At 40.0% G+C, this 15,506-nt stretch overlaps 2 protein-coding genes across 2 annotated transcripts; both read left to right on the top strand.

Moving 5' to 3' along the window:
* The first annotated feature begins 1,284 nt into the window (after window positions 1-1,284).
* Window positions 1,285-3,583, top strand: LOC146484989 (uncharacterized). The gene has a single exon (XM_085103735.1). It carries the CDS (start codon window positions 1,668-1,670, stop codon window positions 2,565-2,567), a length of 900 nt encoding a protein of 299 aa, XP_084959861.1. The 5' UTR covers window positions 1,285-1,667; the 3' UTR covers window positions 2,568-3,583.
* Window positions 3,584-5,779: 2,196 nt separating this feature from the next.
* Window positions 5,780-14,660, top strand: LOC146484988 (ovochymase-like). The gene is made up of 8 exons (XM_085103871.1): window positions 5,780-5,886; window positions 7,104-7,149; window positions 8,439-8,638; window positions 10,164-10,317; window positions 10,579-10,797; window positions 11,997-12,137; window positions 12,606-12,827; window positions 13,293-14,660. Exons 1-8 carry the CDS (start codon window positions 5,818-5,820, stop codon window positions 14,462-14,464), a joined length of 2,223 nt encoding a protein of 740 aa, XP_084959997.1. The 5' UTR covers window positions 5,780-5,817; the 3' UTR covers window positions 14,465-14,660.
* The last annotated feature ends 846 nt before the right edge of the window (window positions 14,661-15,506 follow it).

Genomic DNA, 15,506 nt, shown 5'->3' with positions numbered 1-15,506 from the left:
TAAGTAAGCCTTTGATAGCTTAAGAATATAACTTCCTTGCACATTTATAGCATTTCTTGTGGTTTTAATCAATATTGCTTTTAAAGATAGGTAGTTTTAACTTCGTAGTGGGTGTTAGCCAAAGAATGAACCACGCCTTAACATACTTGGCAATACTGAAACGTTTTGGTTCAGGCTGCACTGTATTGAATAACAACTTGCGAACACGATCAGATCTTCTTTATAGTCACTCAGAAGCCTTTTGAGACATCGCGACAAGGCTGACCACGTTTTTGACTTTGAACTGAGTTGGTCAAAATCTTTTTTCTTAGTTTACGTCCGCTCAGTTATTTTACGTCCATAATTTGGAGAGACAAATGGAACTTTGAGCAGTGATCACCCGAGCTACTTCAAGCTGGTATAACCTTTCGGTGATTTTATAGCAAAGGCAACGCTCAGCTTCTACCTCGGTTTTTTTTAATGAAAGCCAGTAGTGTTAGTTCGTCAGAATGGCATCCTTCCCACTGAGCTAGCCTTAACTGATAACAAATAATAAATCTTCTGCACGACAAGAATATTGGTTCTCGGAACGAGCCACGCCAAAGACCCTACCTTAAACAAAGGCGACATGGAGACCCCAACTGTGCCGCGCCCTGACAGCACAATAGAGATACAAAGATGAATACTAGCTGCAGATGTTGGACTGTTTAGGCCATACGAAACAGTGGAAATAGTTAAGTACCTTTTTAAAAGTGTGAGTTTGATCGATGTCTTTAGTTATTGTTAAACCCAATCTGTAAATCTTTGAGATGATGTTTATTTATGGTCTTTAATCAACATGACTATACCTTCCCAACCAAACAATGTAGTTTGAAAAAACAAATTATCTCGTAACTTCGGACTTCATTAGCCTCATTGCGCCTTCGTAGAATTTTAACAAGAGAGACCGACACAATCTTTGGCCTATATCATTTGCTAAAAAAACTTGGCTGCACGAGAAAAACAGGCACCGAGTAACAGACTGGTACAACCAAGAAAAAGAAAACAAAATCGGAATGGTATAAGCCCTGTTGGTTAGCGTGTTGTTTGACAGAGTTGTAACTTCATTAAAAAGCGAATTATTTCATTTGTGGTTTGTCCCATGCTGGTGTTAAACGTCATGTTAAACCGCCGTTTATTTACTAAAACGTTAATTACTTCTGTAATCAAGGCGGTTATAGTGATTTGCATATCCTTTAGTTTAAACACTTTTAAAACTTCCGAGTCGGAAAGGAGCTATCAAAGTTCATTTGGTTAATTAGCAAAGCGTGATTAACCAAATCTACTCAAATGTCCCTTTCGATTTTGTGGCTAAGTAAGCAGTTTTTAAAAGTCATGAACAACAAGAATTATGAGTACAAAAGCTTTGTTCTTAAGTGGAACGTCCTAACAAATTAACCACACGTCTCATTTAAAAGTGTTTTCTTGACAATGCCATAATAAGTTCAAAGCTATTATTTTCGAGCTCGTTCATGGATTTCCATAATAAAAGATTCGTTGGAGCGATACAAGCCGAAATTAATCCTGTGCGTCACAAAGATCTTTGTTTAAGTGTCGAAAACTTTCCGGGGGAAAGAGATGAAAGTGATAACCCCTTTGGCCCGCTAAAGCTGCAGTGATCCAATAGATCCATAACTCTTGCTTCCAAGATGGCTCAACGTACAAGACGTAAAAGCGCTGTGGATTTATTTAAACAAGCGATCGAAACAAATGACTTGGCTCAACTCAAGTTTGCCTTGAAGTATCATCGAGCGAAAGTCAATGGGCAGGATGAACAAGGAGTAACAATTTTGCATCAAAGCTGCTTCTCTGGACAGCTGGAGATTGTGCGACTGTTAGTGGATAACGGAGCCGAGTTGGAGTTGCGAGACGACCGCGGCTGGACGTGTTTGCATTACGCTGCGTTCGGAGGGCACGTCGATGTTGTCAACTTTTTGATTAATTCTTGCGTTGACGTCACGGCAATGTCCCTTGAAGGCAAACTCGCGATTGATGTTGCAAAAGGCGAAGGAATCGTTTTCCTTTTGGCTTCAGCTATCTTGAGAGCGGGTAAAGAGCACTTACTTCTCCGGTACATGGACGAATCGGCTTCAAGCTTGCATAGCTTGCAGTCCAGCGACGAAAATTGTCGGTCATGGCATCCAATTCAGGGTTCGATGTCCGAGGAAGTTTTACGCGCAAGTCAGCAATTTTTGGCGCAGGGCTTTAGCTCTTACTTAGACGATAAGTTCAACTTAAACGCAAGCTTCAACAAGAGTACAGACACTGACGAAGCATCTGAGGTTCCTAACAAACCAAAATTAACGAGAAAAACGTCAAATCCTGGTAGCAATGATCCCCAAGACCTTTCACCTTTCACGAAAAAAGCTCGCGGTTTAAACAGCTTTAACTCATCGTTTTCTCGTGATGTCCTACAACGCTTTGCAGTCAGTGAAACAAATTTAACAGACGAGCAGGTTCAGAAAGAGAAAGGAGCTGACATCAATAGAGTCCCTAACTTTTCTGATCTTAACAATGTCGACTCGGATGTGTGGATTTATTCACAGTAAAATTATATCAGGTGGTACAACGAGTTCAGCAAAGTTCGGAAACTTTTATACTCGGCTCCAACTCATAAGACGGGCTTTATCACCGACCCAGCAATCTGTACAGACAAATGGAGATGATTTATTTCTGATTTCATGGACTATGATCACAAAAACAGTCTATCGCAGCTTGAATAGCGGACACAAGTGTTCATGGCCCAGGAACCGTGTTAACTCAACATCCTGATAAACGATCTCAAAGTATACCGCATGATTATCATTTCTGACTTCAATAACAATGCTTTCATTTATTGTTAGTCCTCTCTAAGCAGCATCATATTTTAATTCAATCACAAGTTTATCTCGACGCCAGATTTGTTCTAATTTGTAATCAATAACTATTTCAGTGATCAAATTTCCATACGAGACAAAACAACACAATAGAATAACAAAAGCTAAAAATTGTTTGTACATATTAAGCTAACCTCGTCCTCAGGGCTTTACCCTTGTAGATTTACAAAGAAAAATCCCTGGGCAACACTTTCGCGTCTCATGTTGAGGACGGCATTTTTTTATGGGACGAACATGGGTAGGGAGGGGGCTATCATAGACGGAACTCTCTCTCGTCCTTTTATATAGCAGGAGACCTGCACCTTTCAAAAGATCTATTTTTCAGTAGACCCTTATAACCTGCAGCTGCATTGTTTCTTAGGGCTCGGAACATTGTTCTGTTATTTGTTCTTTTGTTCTCTTGACCAATAATGTAAGACGTTGCAAACGCTGCAGGTCGCCCCGTATTATGCAGAATTGAAACAATCATTGGAATGGTTGAACACTGGTTAAAACTGCCAATATCGTATTACCCATTACTTTGATACCGTTTATTTTCGAGCGCTAAATGTCGGCAAAGCGAAAGTTAAAAGTTAACGAAATTAACTCTTCTTATCACCTGGGCCCAGGCTATTAGTGCATGTGAATTTTGTTTCCAGATTTTAAATTTCCAAGCAATAAAGATTTTCGCAAAACACTTTTGCCCTTCAGTTTTGACTCAAAGCTTTCTTTACCACAAGCTTAAAAGGTTGTGAAAAGGTAGTTGCAGCGTCAGAATTCAAGACTGATTGATGCAAATTAAGTTGTTTTAATTATATATTCTTTAGCACATTGTTTTTGACTTCCAAATATTCTGGGGTTGCGGGGGGGGGGGGGGGGGAGGGGACTCAACCTCCTCTGCCCCTCCCCCTACTACGGGCCTGAGAAGTCTCTTGAAAGTAACATTTTCAACATCTGTTGGTTCAGCAATGTTGGAACGTTTAGTACCACAATGTTTGATCAATATTTTTTTGTTGGATGAATGTCAGAGTGGTATCAAATGGCGTTTGGCCGCGCATCCAACATGGTTATAAAACAAATGCTGTACAACAATGTCGAAACGAATCGGAAACCGCACACGTGAGAACGAAAAACTTGCCGTTTGAAAAATCTCCGTTTGTTTGTAAAAACGATTAGTAAAGGACAGAATTCATAATCATAGTTGAGTGATTAACGTTCGATAACGTACTGGTAAGCCAGTACTCTGTACACAACGTCATGGTACTTTTAGTAGCATAACGTTACAGAGTTGCTGTGGCAAAAAGTTTGGCTTACCAGTTCGTTATCGAACGTTAATTAATCAACTATGGGCATGAATTCCTAAATGAAGAAACTAGCTTTTACGCACATAAGAATTACAATGTAACTAGAACCCCAAATGACTCATTAACTAGAAGAAAAGAAGTTTGTCCTGCCCCGATCATTTCAATATTACAGGTGTAGTAACTGGCTCATTTTGGTGGAATATCTGCATGTTCGGAAAAGACATTGCCCGCCTCAGAAATTAAATTAGGGTTTGGTTTTTTTTTTCACGAAAAGTCAACCCAAACTTTCGTAGCGCTGAAAAGCTACCGAATCTCTTTTGTTTTTGGAAGGGTATATACGTCGTTACTAGTGCGAAAACAAGGACAGCTAGCATTTTCGGAAAGGACAGCTCGAAAATTTGGGAAATAAGATTTCGTTCCCTAAAATTTTCAACAATTTAAATTTTCCACTAAAGAGTCCAACCAGATAATTCGGTCAAATTAGCTTACAAAGTTTTCTTTTTAATAATTAAGTAATGTTTAAAACACGAGCAGCAGTGTTTTATTGGGATTTAAAGCCACGAGGCGCAGCCGATTGGTTTTAGACCTAATAAAACACGTGCTGCGAGTTTTTCGGACGGCTTCAAAAACATTCCTGGAAAAAGCGTGTGTCAAGAGAGTTCACAACAATGATGCTTTTGTGAACATATAACAGCAAAAACGAACGATAAAATTCGACGTTTCGGAGTGATCATGAATCCATTAAAGGGAACTATGTAACAGGTCCCTTGAAAATCGAGTCACAATAACTTCGAAACGTCGGATTTTTTTGTTCGTTTTTGCTGTTGTATGCTTGAGCAAATCTCTTTTAATACGCTTTTGTGAACGTTGAAAATTAGCGTACGAGAAAAACATTAAACACCGCATACTAAGGAGGAGGTTTTTTCGGGTTTTAAAACCACTGTACGTGATGTTTTATGATCAATGGGCATATGAATTATTAATGATTCTTGAAAAGGGCGTATGATGAGGGAATGCAGTAAACAACATTTTAACTATTTTTCTGTAACGTTCTCGTTGGGTGTCACTTAAATCACACTGAATGTTGGAGAAAATTAACGCTAGAATATAATTACTCGAAATCTCTCTAATTCTGCCTGATTTTGTTTGTCTTTAACATTTCCACCGAGTAATTGGTATTGCAGAATTGCACTTTACTTCCTAAGCTTTTCAGTTAACGACTTCAAGGAAAAGTAATCAAATCAGTGAACATGATATATTGGGGCAAGCTTCTCATTCCAAGTTATAAGTTATATGCCACTCATTCATTAACTACCGCAGTTATAGGTAATACAAGAATATAATTAAAAAGTTATGCAAGCGATCCGAAAAAGAAAACATCTAAAGCTTTTACTATCCTCGATTTTTTAGATTTTCCATAGCCTGAAAAAACTTTAATCACTTATGGAAATATTCAATATGGTTTGTTTATTCACAAGGTCAGGTGAAACAACAGCTCCTCGGAAGCTTTGCAGCTCATCGAGTTGTTCTTACACCATTCTATTATAGTCTGTGACACCAACTAAAGGGACTAAAAAAGCAAAGCAATTAAGTTACTGCGCGCCGCGTCACTGAAACGCTATTGAAGATCAACTCGGATTATGTTGCTTCGATTTCTTTTGTGTTTCCTTGTCACAGTTTACGGTAAACCGCTTATGGAAGATACTGAGGTATGTAGTATAGTTTTTTAAAAATTTGTTCTAAACAGATATCATCACCACTGAGGATACCAAATACGAACAAGCAAAGTCGAAAATTCTGTCCACAATATCAATCAGTATCAAAGTTGAAAATAATGTTTCTGCGCTGAGAACACCGTATTAAATAAACTCTCCATCATTTAAGTATTTATCATGATGAGAAAAGAGTTTACAGCTGCAGACGTTTTGATGGAATGCCCGTCGTTGCCAGAAAAAAAGCAAATAGCATTTCACTTTTTCAGTGTGTGCACTTCTTGAAACGTGACGCTCTAACCGATACCAAGAGATTATCTGTTTGCTCCTTAATTATTGTACCTTCCACAAGATATTAACTTTTTCTATTAATTTCCTGTTTGTTTCCACTCTGATTCAGATCCAGTGCGAAAATAAACTCGGATATTGCGATTGAAAATTCGAAGTTTCGACAAACCAATCTGAGCAGTGATGGCATGCAATTCGAATAAGTAATATGGTTTTGATCCATGCATGCTTAAATATTTTGCGACAAAGCAAGGCTTTCTTTGTGTTTTTGTTCAGTGTGTACAAGAAAAATTAATTGATCTCTTTTCAAGATCCTCATCCTCGCAACATGTTCTAAAATCCAAACAATCTAGATAAACATAATTTGTGCAGTAATAAATTGAGAAGCACGTGGAGCATGTAAATTGAATCACAGTTTTGTGGAATTCGTCAAAGGATACTGACAGCGAGCAACCTCAGGTTGACTGAATATGTGCAATACAAAAGCAATAAACTAAAATTTTTGGATGTATACACCGACTATATAGCCTATGTAACCATTTATTTATCGTCTTTTGCCAACAAATTTCTTTACTTCGAATATTGATAGATCTCTGTCGTTTTTCTCTGCTCGCTTTATACGACCAGGTTAAGAAGCTCCTCCGAATGCTAATCAGTTGTACATATCTTTATTTTCCAAGGCCCCCATGGATACCAGCCTCGTAGCTGAATGAGCTACCCTGGTTAAATAAAATTACTTACTTACTTACATTCGCCGTTTATATGCTTTGGTCGTGTTTGGCACTGGTCTTTAGGTGTCTGAGTTTTACAGGCCAGGTAGGACACTGTACTTTTCAGTGGAAAAAAAGGCAAATGTGTTACAAATGTTTGAGCACGATTGACTTCTTCACTAAATCTCTTTTTGATGTCTTTATTTTTTTCTACAGGAAGAGCTAAAAAGAGCTCAGAGAGCACCAAAGCAGAAACAATCAGGTACAATTTTTAAATTAAACATTTCGTTTCAATTTCAGGTTATAGTTTTTGAACGATTTAAATAAAAAGTAATTACGGTCGGACAGGTGTTTATATAAAAATCTTTCCTAGGCGTTTGTTGTTTACAGCTGTATTAACGTTTTCAACTGCAACCACTTGCCTTTTATATAGTAAGGCATACGGAACGTTGTTAATTAATTCTGGCAAAAACAAGCAAGGAGAGATGACACTAGCCTGCGAACGCAGACGTATTTCCGGCTGTCACTTCTCTCCGCCGAAAATTTTTCGGCGGAGAGAAGCGACAGCCGGGAATACGTCTGCGTTCGCAGGCTAAGATGACACAGGCATACTAGAAAAAAAATCAGATTAGAGTTCTTTCAATTGGAGTCGAACATATGACCTTCTCATAACCAGTTCGAGTACTCTGTCACTGAGCTTTAGCAAACTCTTCGCATGTGCCAATGGAAGAAATGTGATGGCATGTTTTAAGCTTAAATGAAGATTTATTTTACCAGTCAGTCACACAGACGTACACATATTAACACCTTTAACCCTCGGACATACAAGTCAGCTCGTACTTCTACAACAGTAGTCCCACAAGAAGAGGAGGGAATGGGAAGGGGAAGGGGAAGGGGAAGGAGAAGGGGAAGGAGTGGGGGAGTAGACAGAGCCACCCCCCCCCCCCCTTATTTTTGTTCAGTAATTTAACCTCATTTTGACATCAATAGATAGCCCATTGCATTGTACTCGAAAGGTGACATGGTTATGGTTACGTCATTATTTTTATAGCCGCCGCTCTGTATCCGCCATCTTGGAATTATCGATTCCCAAAAATTCAACTCAATTGGGCTAAAATTAATTGGACTCGATAATGGTTGCTAAAGTTGGGTAAAAAATTAAAAATGCCAAACGTTACAAAACAGCAGTCTAGAAATAGTTTTACTGTCAGAACAAAGTGTATCCGAGAAAAAACCTAATAGCTACTGGAAGCTTTGATCTCCCAAAATAAATTATTCCAAATTTTTTATCGCGAACAAAACTGAATGACAAATTCAAAGCTGTACACAAATTGGTGACAAATAATACAAAATTGGTAACGGAGAAAAATGCTCGATGGCACTTTTGGAAACTTTAACACTGCCGCAAACAGGCTGGAATACGGCCAAACCAACTAACGAGCTCTTAGTTGTTCATCTATCCAGTTGCTATGAAATTGTTATACAAACCAAACTGATATTGCATTGTTCACTCTCTTCTCTTGCTATGTTATTATTTTTTTATTTCAAAAGCCTGCGGAAGGAAACTGATAGGTCCAAATGGAACAGTGACGTCACCTGATTATCCGGGACACTATCCCACTGACGTAACATGTGTGTGGGTGATACAAGTCAAGGCGCCAAGAATTATTGAGCTGGAAATAAAATCTCTTGACGTGGAACACAGCAAGAAATGCAAATATGACAGTTTGGATGTTTTAGATGGACCTACGGTAGGTTTAAATCATGGCAAATAAACAAAGAAACGTGTCAAACAAAGCGAATTAAAGATGCAAAGAATTTGCAATAATTACATCTGTCGGGCCACCAACACAATAACAAGAGAGCAAACAAATGATCAAGAAGCAAGCAAACAAACAAATAAATTGAAAGTGGATTTCAGTTGGTAGTTTATGGGGAGGGACAGACGGTAACGGACTATGGTACGGAAAAATGTTCATTCATTCCAACGGCGAGGTGAAACCAGCCAGAACTCAAAACAATGAGTCCATGAACTCTTCAGGTGCCTTACAACGTTTGGTACAATTCTTTCCCGGTCTCTGCAAAAGAGGAACATGATCAACATAAACAAATTCAAAGACTTTATGGAGAACGTAACAAAACGACGGTGAATGTTTCGTTCTCTTTCTAGACTTGTACTTGGACGTCGCTCATGTCCTATTCAATCCTTGGGCCCGCTTCTAGAAAGTGTTGAGAACTTACCGCGTTAGAAAACTACTCAGAACAGAATGTACTCAATGTTATTTAACATACATTTAATTCTGATTGAATTTAAGAGCATTCAACTTTAAAGCACGCATTGGTTAGGTTTTCACTAAAAATTATACGCAAGGGATAAAAGACGAATTTTAAAAAAATTATTTATCCGGAGTTCGTGAAGCTATCAGGACAAATTCGAGAACAGCACTACTCCTAGATAGTTCGACCATATTTTACACGTTGAAGGAGTTGGAATAATTGCGAATTAGTTCAAACAACATGAATTTAAATAATTCAAAGTATCGTTATCGTTGGCATCGTCCTCCTGGGCTGAGTTGCTCGAAGCATGGTTAGCGCTAACCATTGGTTAAGAGGTATTAAAACCTATAGGTTGTCATGGCATTTAACCCGGGTTAGCGCTAACCATGCTTCGAGCAACTGGGCCCTGGTTGTTTAGAGTCCCTATTATCGCTCAGTTGTGAGACATGTCTGAGTCGCTTAATGAAGGATTTTTAAAATTTGCATCGGAAGCGAATGCGATGCTAAACAGCCTGTCTGGGTAGATGGTTTAAATACATCACATGGACCTTAATTGTTGTTAATGGTTTATTTTCTAAAGGATAGAATTAATGGCGTGGTAGAACTCGACCCACAGCAGTGGAAACACATACCTACACGTGCACTGAACTTGTCATGTTGAAGTTCTCTACCATCGACACCTCTGCGTCTTCTTGTCTCTATAACTTAACAGATACACAAGTGACGTTTTCTACTTGCTGAATGTATCCATATCTAGTACAATATATAAACACCTTAACCCTGTCTAGGCCGGGGGGAACGTATTCTGCCCGAGGCGACTTTGAACACGAATAATTGAAAAAAACAAAAAACAATTGAGCAAATGCCGTGAAACTTTCATAAATTTATCTGAGAAAAATTTAGAGCGGTCGGTTAGTACATGAAGAGGGAGTATGTTTTACCCTTGAAGATGAGTTAACTTTTTTGATAAATTGACACGAGATTTAACCTTGTTTTCAGTCAAAGTCACCTGAGCTGGGATCTTTCTGTGGTTCCAAAGTTCCTTCACTTATACACTCATCCGGGAACTATTTACGTATAACTTTGACTTCGGATGACGCGGATACCGGAAAAGGGTTCCAAGCAGTTTGGCGGGCAGTGTCCAATGACATCAGTAAGTAAAGTCATTTTCACTTAAGTTCAGTTGCATAAAGACGTGCAATGTAATTTCCCTTTAATACTGGTAGGTGATGGGTGTGAGTCAGTGTGTCAGTTATCGGAGAAAAGCTATCACGACAAAAAATATATATGTAATAGTTAAAGGTAAAACCTCCCTATAAATCTATCCTACTTGGCAATATCAGACATTCAAATCTATCCTACAACAATAGATTGGCTATAAAAGACTCAGAGAGACTGTTGTTTTCTATCGTAGAATGTGGAGGCATATTCACAGAAGAAAATGGTAGCCTCCAGTCTCCTCGATATCCCGACCAGTACCCGGCCAATATTGAATGTGAGTGGGTTATCACCGTCCCAGTCACTCACTCTCTTACTCTGGCATTTGAAACGTTTAATGTGGAGGAAAGTTCAAAATGCAAGTACGACTACGTGGAAATAAGAGATGGCCCCAAGGACTCTTCGACTTTGATTGGTTGGTTTGTATTGTTAATAATAATATTATGGATAATATTGTTTTAAATGTTCATGTTCTTTTTTCAGTGTTCACTTAGTGTTGGTGTTGCAGGAGTGCAAGATGCTTGTGACTGCACAAAAGCATATTGCATAAAGCAACCAGACGTGCATATGTTCCCTTAGAGATTTAAAACCAATTGCAAAACAGAACCTCAGTAAAGCCTTCAGTTATTAACTGTTGAAGCTATACGTTCAGAAATCTCCTTGTCATTACTCAAGAAAACGATATAATTAGTCCATGGGAGAACCATACAGAGGTAAAAAGTCATATTCTGAGAAGTAAACGTCAAGCAAGAAACTGAAACTTGAAATCTGACGCTGACACTTAACCCATGCCAAGCCTGAATGTTAGGCGCCTGCCTCCTCTCGTTCCTCCAAACTCTTTCAAATCAATAAATGATGTACAATCCTCGAGATAGTAGTCATTCGCGCACTCTTTGCCGAACCTTATATATACATATAACCTCAATTCTACCTCAAATATTTGAGAGGTTGAATTGTCTTTATCGAGGTATACGATCAGTTATGAAGAACTTTTGAACTTCATGCACCATTTAATACCAGCAGTGCCCATCTACCCCCGGGCATTAGTGGGGCAGTTTACCTGGTGGTTCACCCATGGTTATTTGATGGTCTCGTGATCTTCAAGTCACAATATTGTAGCTTCCTTTCAATAATACGTTCATCAGCAAATACAACAAATTCTTGATTAATTACGTCTGAGGAGGACATAAATGTGATGGCAGATCCAAAGAATGATCGGTCACTGCCACACGTACTGAGAAAAAGAAAAAAACCGAGAGTTAGATTAGCGTGAATAACCTTTCATTAGAATGAAGGTAAACCAAGTAAAGAAGAAACAACGTCTTTCTTAACTGCAACTTGGGGCATTTGGCAAGGTCGTTTGTCCCAACCGTAGGTATATTTTGCCAGTTAATTATAAAAAAAAATGTTAATATCTCGGTGTCAGCCGGCGAGGGAATGGGGCTAGGCATTGTTGAAATTGAGTGATCCATAATCTTCCCAGATAGAGAAACAGACAAAACATTTCTCATATATTTTTGATCAGTTTCCCATATATCCTCCCTTTCCTTCCCCTGCCTTTAATTTTAAGGTTTAGATATATAGGCTGGCAGTATCTATATATTTTTTCGTCAGGTCGTTTCTGCGGTTCAAATGCCCCGGCTAAAGTTACTGCTCAAGGAACCTCTCTTTACATAAAGCTTGTGTCAGATGAGTCAGACACGGGACTTGGATTCAAAGCATCTTGGACGAGCAAACATTTAGGAGGAAATACCGGTGAGAACCATATGGTATCTTAAATTAAGACTTGGCACTGCTCACTTTACGGATGCGTTTTTCTTACGAAGTGTCTGAAACATAGAAACACTTCCGGGTGAGGAAATTTAAAAATTATGAATTCTTTGACAGGAAAAAATACTCGATAACAAATATTTGATTGAACATATGTTCGTTCATGAAAATAGAGGAAACGATCGCAAAAATGTCTTAGCGTTTAAGAAATATGGGGAGAAAGCTTGGGAGAAGAGCATGATATTAGTGTTTGCAGGATTAAAAATGACGGCACACAACCATGCATACTGTGATAGAATCACCTTTTGATGAACATTTCTGAGCCGGTAGAAATTTAACTTTACGTTTTCTCTTCTCCAAGGGACGACAAGAGAAACCTTGGAAATGATTTTGCGGTTTTTATGAATATGATTTTACTTACGTACTTATTTCTTTCATTTTTTTCTTAAATAGGTGTTCAAATGTGTGGTACTAGCAAGACGGGTACCCGAATTGTTGGAGGTATCGTCGCAAAGCCCGGAGCGTGGCCTTGGCAAGCAGCCATGCTGTGGGCCAAGGGACATGACAAGGGGAAACAATTCTGCGGGGGTTCCCTTGTGGACCCTGAATGGGTCCTCACAGCAGCTCACTGTTTTGATATAACTTCGGATGAGAGGATGATGTTCATAAGACTTGGTAAGTATTATTCTGTGATAAATTGGAAAAAGGGTTCCGAAAAAGAACTAACCATCGCCCAAATACAAAACAGTGAAAGGCCGCAATACGCTGTAAAGGCCTTTTTCAGAGCCTTTTAGCTTATATTTTATTTGTTGAGAGAGCTAGATGATAGGCTTGGCACCATATGATATGACATGTTATGGCGCGGTGTACGGCTGTGCTGTGTTTGTGTTTGGTGTGGTATAGTATGGATTAAAGATATTTTAACGTGATTTTACTCGATCCAATACCAACAAACTCAAAGACAGTGGTTAATTCTCTCGTATTTTACACGCTTAGCCCCTCCTCCTCATATGCTCATACGAAATTGACAGTTGGTGAATTCCACTTATCGTTTAAGGACATCAAAGTTTATCCATTGATCCATTGAAGAAAAAATCTTTTAAAACCATTGCAACGGAACTGTTCTTTCTTTCACTCCAGGAGAACACTTCTTGAGTGAAACAGAAGGAACAGAACAGGACTTCACCATCAAAGATCTCTACATCCATCCAAAGTGGGATCACGTGACGACCAACAATGACTTGGCATTAATTCGCTTGGACAGACCTGCCACGCTCAACAACCACGTGAACACCATCTGTCTTCCGGAGGATGAGTACCAGTTCCCACCCGGAACAAAATGTACAATTAGTGGTTGGGGTACCACCCAGGAAGGTGGTGAAGCCTCCACCGTTCTAATGCAGGCGAAAGTCCCTATAGTGGAGCGAGTGGCTTGTCGTCACAACCAATCCTATGGAGATAAAATCACCGAGAACATGATCTGCGCTGGGATGCGGCAGGGGGGTGTGGACAGTTGTCAAGGTGACTCAGGGGGTCCACTTGTGTGCAAAAACCCAGTGAATCCTCGACAATGGGTTCAGGTTGGAGTTACCTCATGGGGCAAAGGATGTGCCAGGGCACTGAAGTATGGCGTCTACGCCAACCTTAAAAGATATACGCCATGGGTTAACTTTCTTATTGGGAATTTTGTAGGAGGAGAAGGTGGTGATGGGGGCGAGGGAGTCTCTACTCTTCCACCCCTACCAACACTCCCGAGGAGCTCTACTGCTACATCCCTTCCAACCGTACCAGGTGGTTCTACTCCTCCGCCCCTTCCACCAATTCCAGGGAGCTCTACGTCTCCACCCTTTCCGCCACTCCCAGGGAGTCCTACTCCTTCACCCCTCCCACCAATCCCTGGGGCCTCTACTCCTCAACCTCTAACACCACTCACTGGGGTCTCTACGCGACCACCCCTACCATTACTCCCTGGGATATCAACCCCTCCACTACTGCCACCACTTCCTGGGGGCTCTACTCCTCCACCACTGCCACCACTTCCTGGGGGCTCTACTCCTCCACCCCTGCCACCACTTCCAGGGAGCTCTACCGTTCCACCCCTGCCAACACTTTCAGGCGGCTCTACTCCTCCACCCCTGCCACCACTTCCAGAGGGCTCTACTCCTCCACCCTTGCCATCACTCACTGACGGGTCCACTCCTCCACCCCTACCACCACTCCCAGAAGCTTCTACCCCTCTACCCCTAGAACCCCTACCAGGAGGCGCTACTCCTCCACCCCTTCCCCCACTTCCTCCTCCTGCATTACCATAACCACAGCTGCTTCAGTCGTGAACACTGCTCGTTATCAAATGCGCTTAGTTAAGGCAAGTGCACGCTAATCCGGTTGTGGTTTACACAACAAAGCAAAATTCGAGAAATAATAAAATGAAACCAGTGTAACGTCTGCTTTTAATATTGTTGTTGTTTCACGATTTCTGAGCATGCAGCCCCTTGTTTATTTAGCCTCTTTGCTGATATCATAAATCTCATGCAAAAGCTTCCTTGAAGGCGAGCAGTTCCGTATTATTCACAATTCTTTGGCTCTGGAATAAGTTGACTTCAAAAGCAAAAGAAAAGAACAACCAAAAGCTAGATCCCAAAGATCATGCCTTTGCTATCATGGGGACAACAGCCTTCCATCTGATTGAAATTGAACTCTATCTTATCGAGGGTGGGACATTCTGCTCTTAAAGTCCTTGACAAGGGTCTCAGTGGGGGATAGCTTTGACGGTTGACGGTTAAATTTAACAGATTTTGACGGTTGACGGTTATCAAGAGGGAATTTCTTCCATGAATTAATTAAATTAATATTACCTTTCGTGTTTTTTAATATTAACAGTCGTGTTCTGGACTTCGAATATCAGAAGTACTTCCAGACGTCAGTCGTCAGTTAAAACGCAAATTAAGTGGTAAAGACCACAAAGTGAGTATATTTCAGAACATGGCAACTGGTTTCCCAGATCAAAGGACTCCGTTTAGAGCCAGAATTCCGGGATGAGCAGGTGAAATAGTGATATTTGAAAGACTTTGAAACCATTTGACTACGCTTCTGACGGTTGACGATTAAATTTTAGGCTGTTAGACGGCTGACGGTTAACCTCACTGAGATCCTCCTTGATGACTTATGACATTTTTAATATGCGAACAAACGAACAGACACAACCACTTGGAGCACTTTGGTTAGAAGGTCGAAATTCGATGCTACCATAAAAATCATACCTAGACCGGGAGGTTTCTTATTTCTCAAATTAAGAGGTCTTGAATTTCCCTATCTTTAATAAAGAAATTGTACTTGATAACATTTCATATGACA

The sequence above is a fragment of the Pavona decussata genome, unplaced genomic scaffold, assembly GCF_977016875.1.
Source record: "Pavona decussata unplaced genomic scaffold, jaPavDecu1.1 SCAFFOLD_28, whole genome shotgun sequence".
Taxonomy (NCBI): domain Eukaryota; kingdom Metazoa; phylum Cnidaria; class Anthozoa; order Scleractinia; family Agariciidae; genus Pavona; species Pavona decussata.
This window is presented reverse-complemented; position numbering and strand designations above follow the sequence as displayed.

Coding starts and splice junctions, on each gene's coding strand:
- LOC146484989 (XM_085103735.1), top strand. CDS start 1,668: ATGGCTCAACGTACAAGACGTAAAAGCGCTGTGGATTTATTTAAACAA.
- LOC146484988 (XM_085103871.1), top strand. CDS start 5,818: ATGTTGCTTCGATTTCTTTTGTGTTTCCTTGTCACAGTTTACGGTAAA. Junction 8,639..10,163: donor ATGTTTTAGATGGACCTACG/GTAGGTTTAAAT, acceptor CCTTGTTTTCAG/TCAAAGTCACCTGAGCTGGG. Junction 10,798..11,996: donor GGACTCTTCGACTTTGATTG/GTTGGTTTGTAT, acceptor TTTTTTCGTCAG/GTCGTTTCTGCGGTTCAAAT.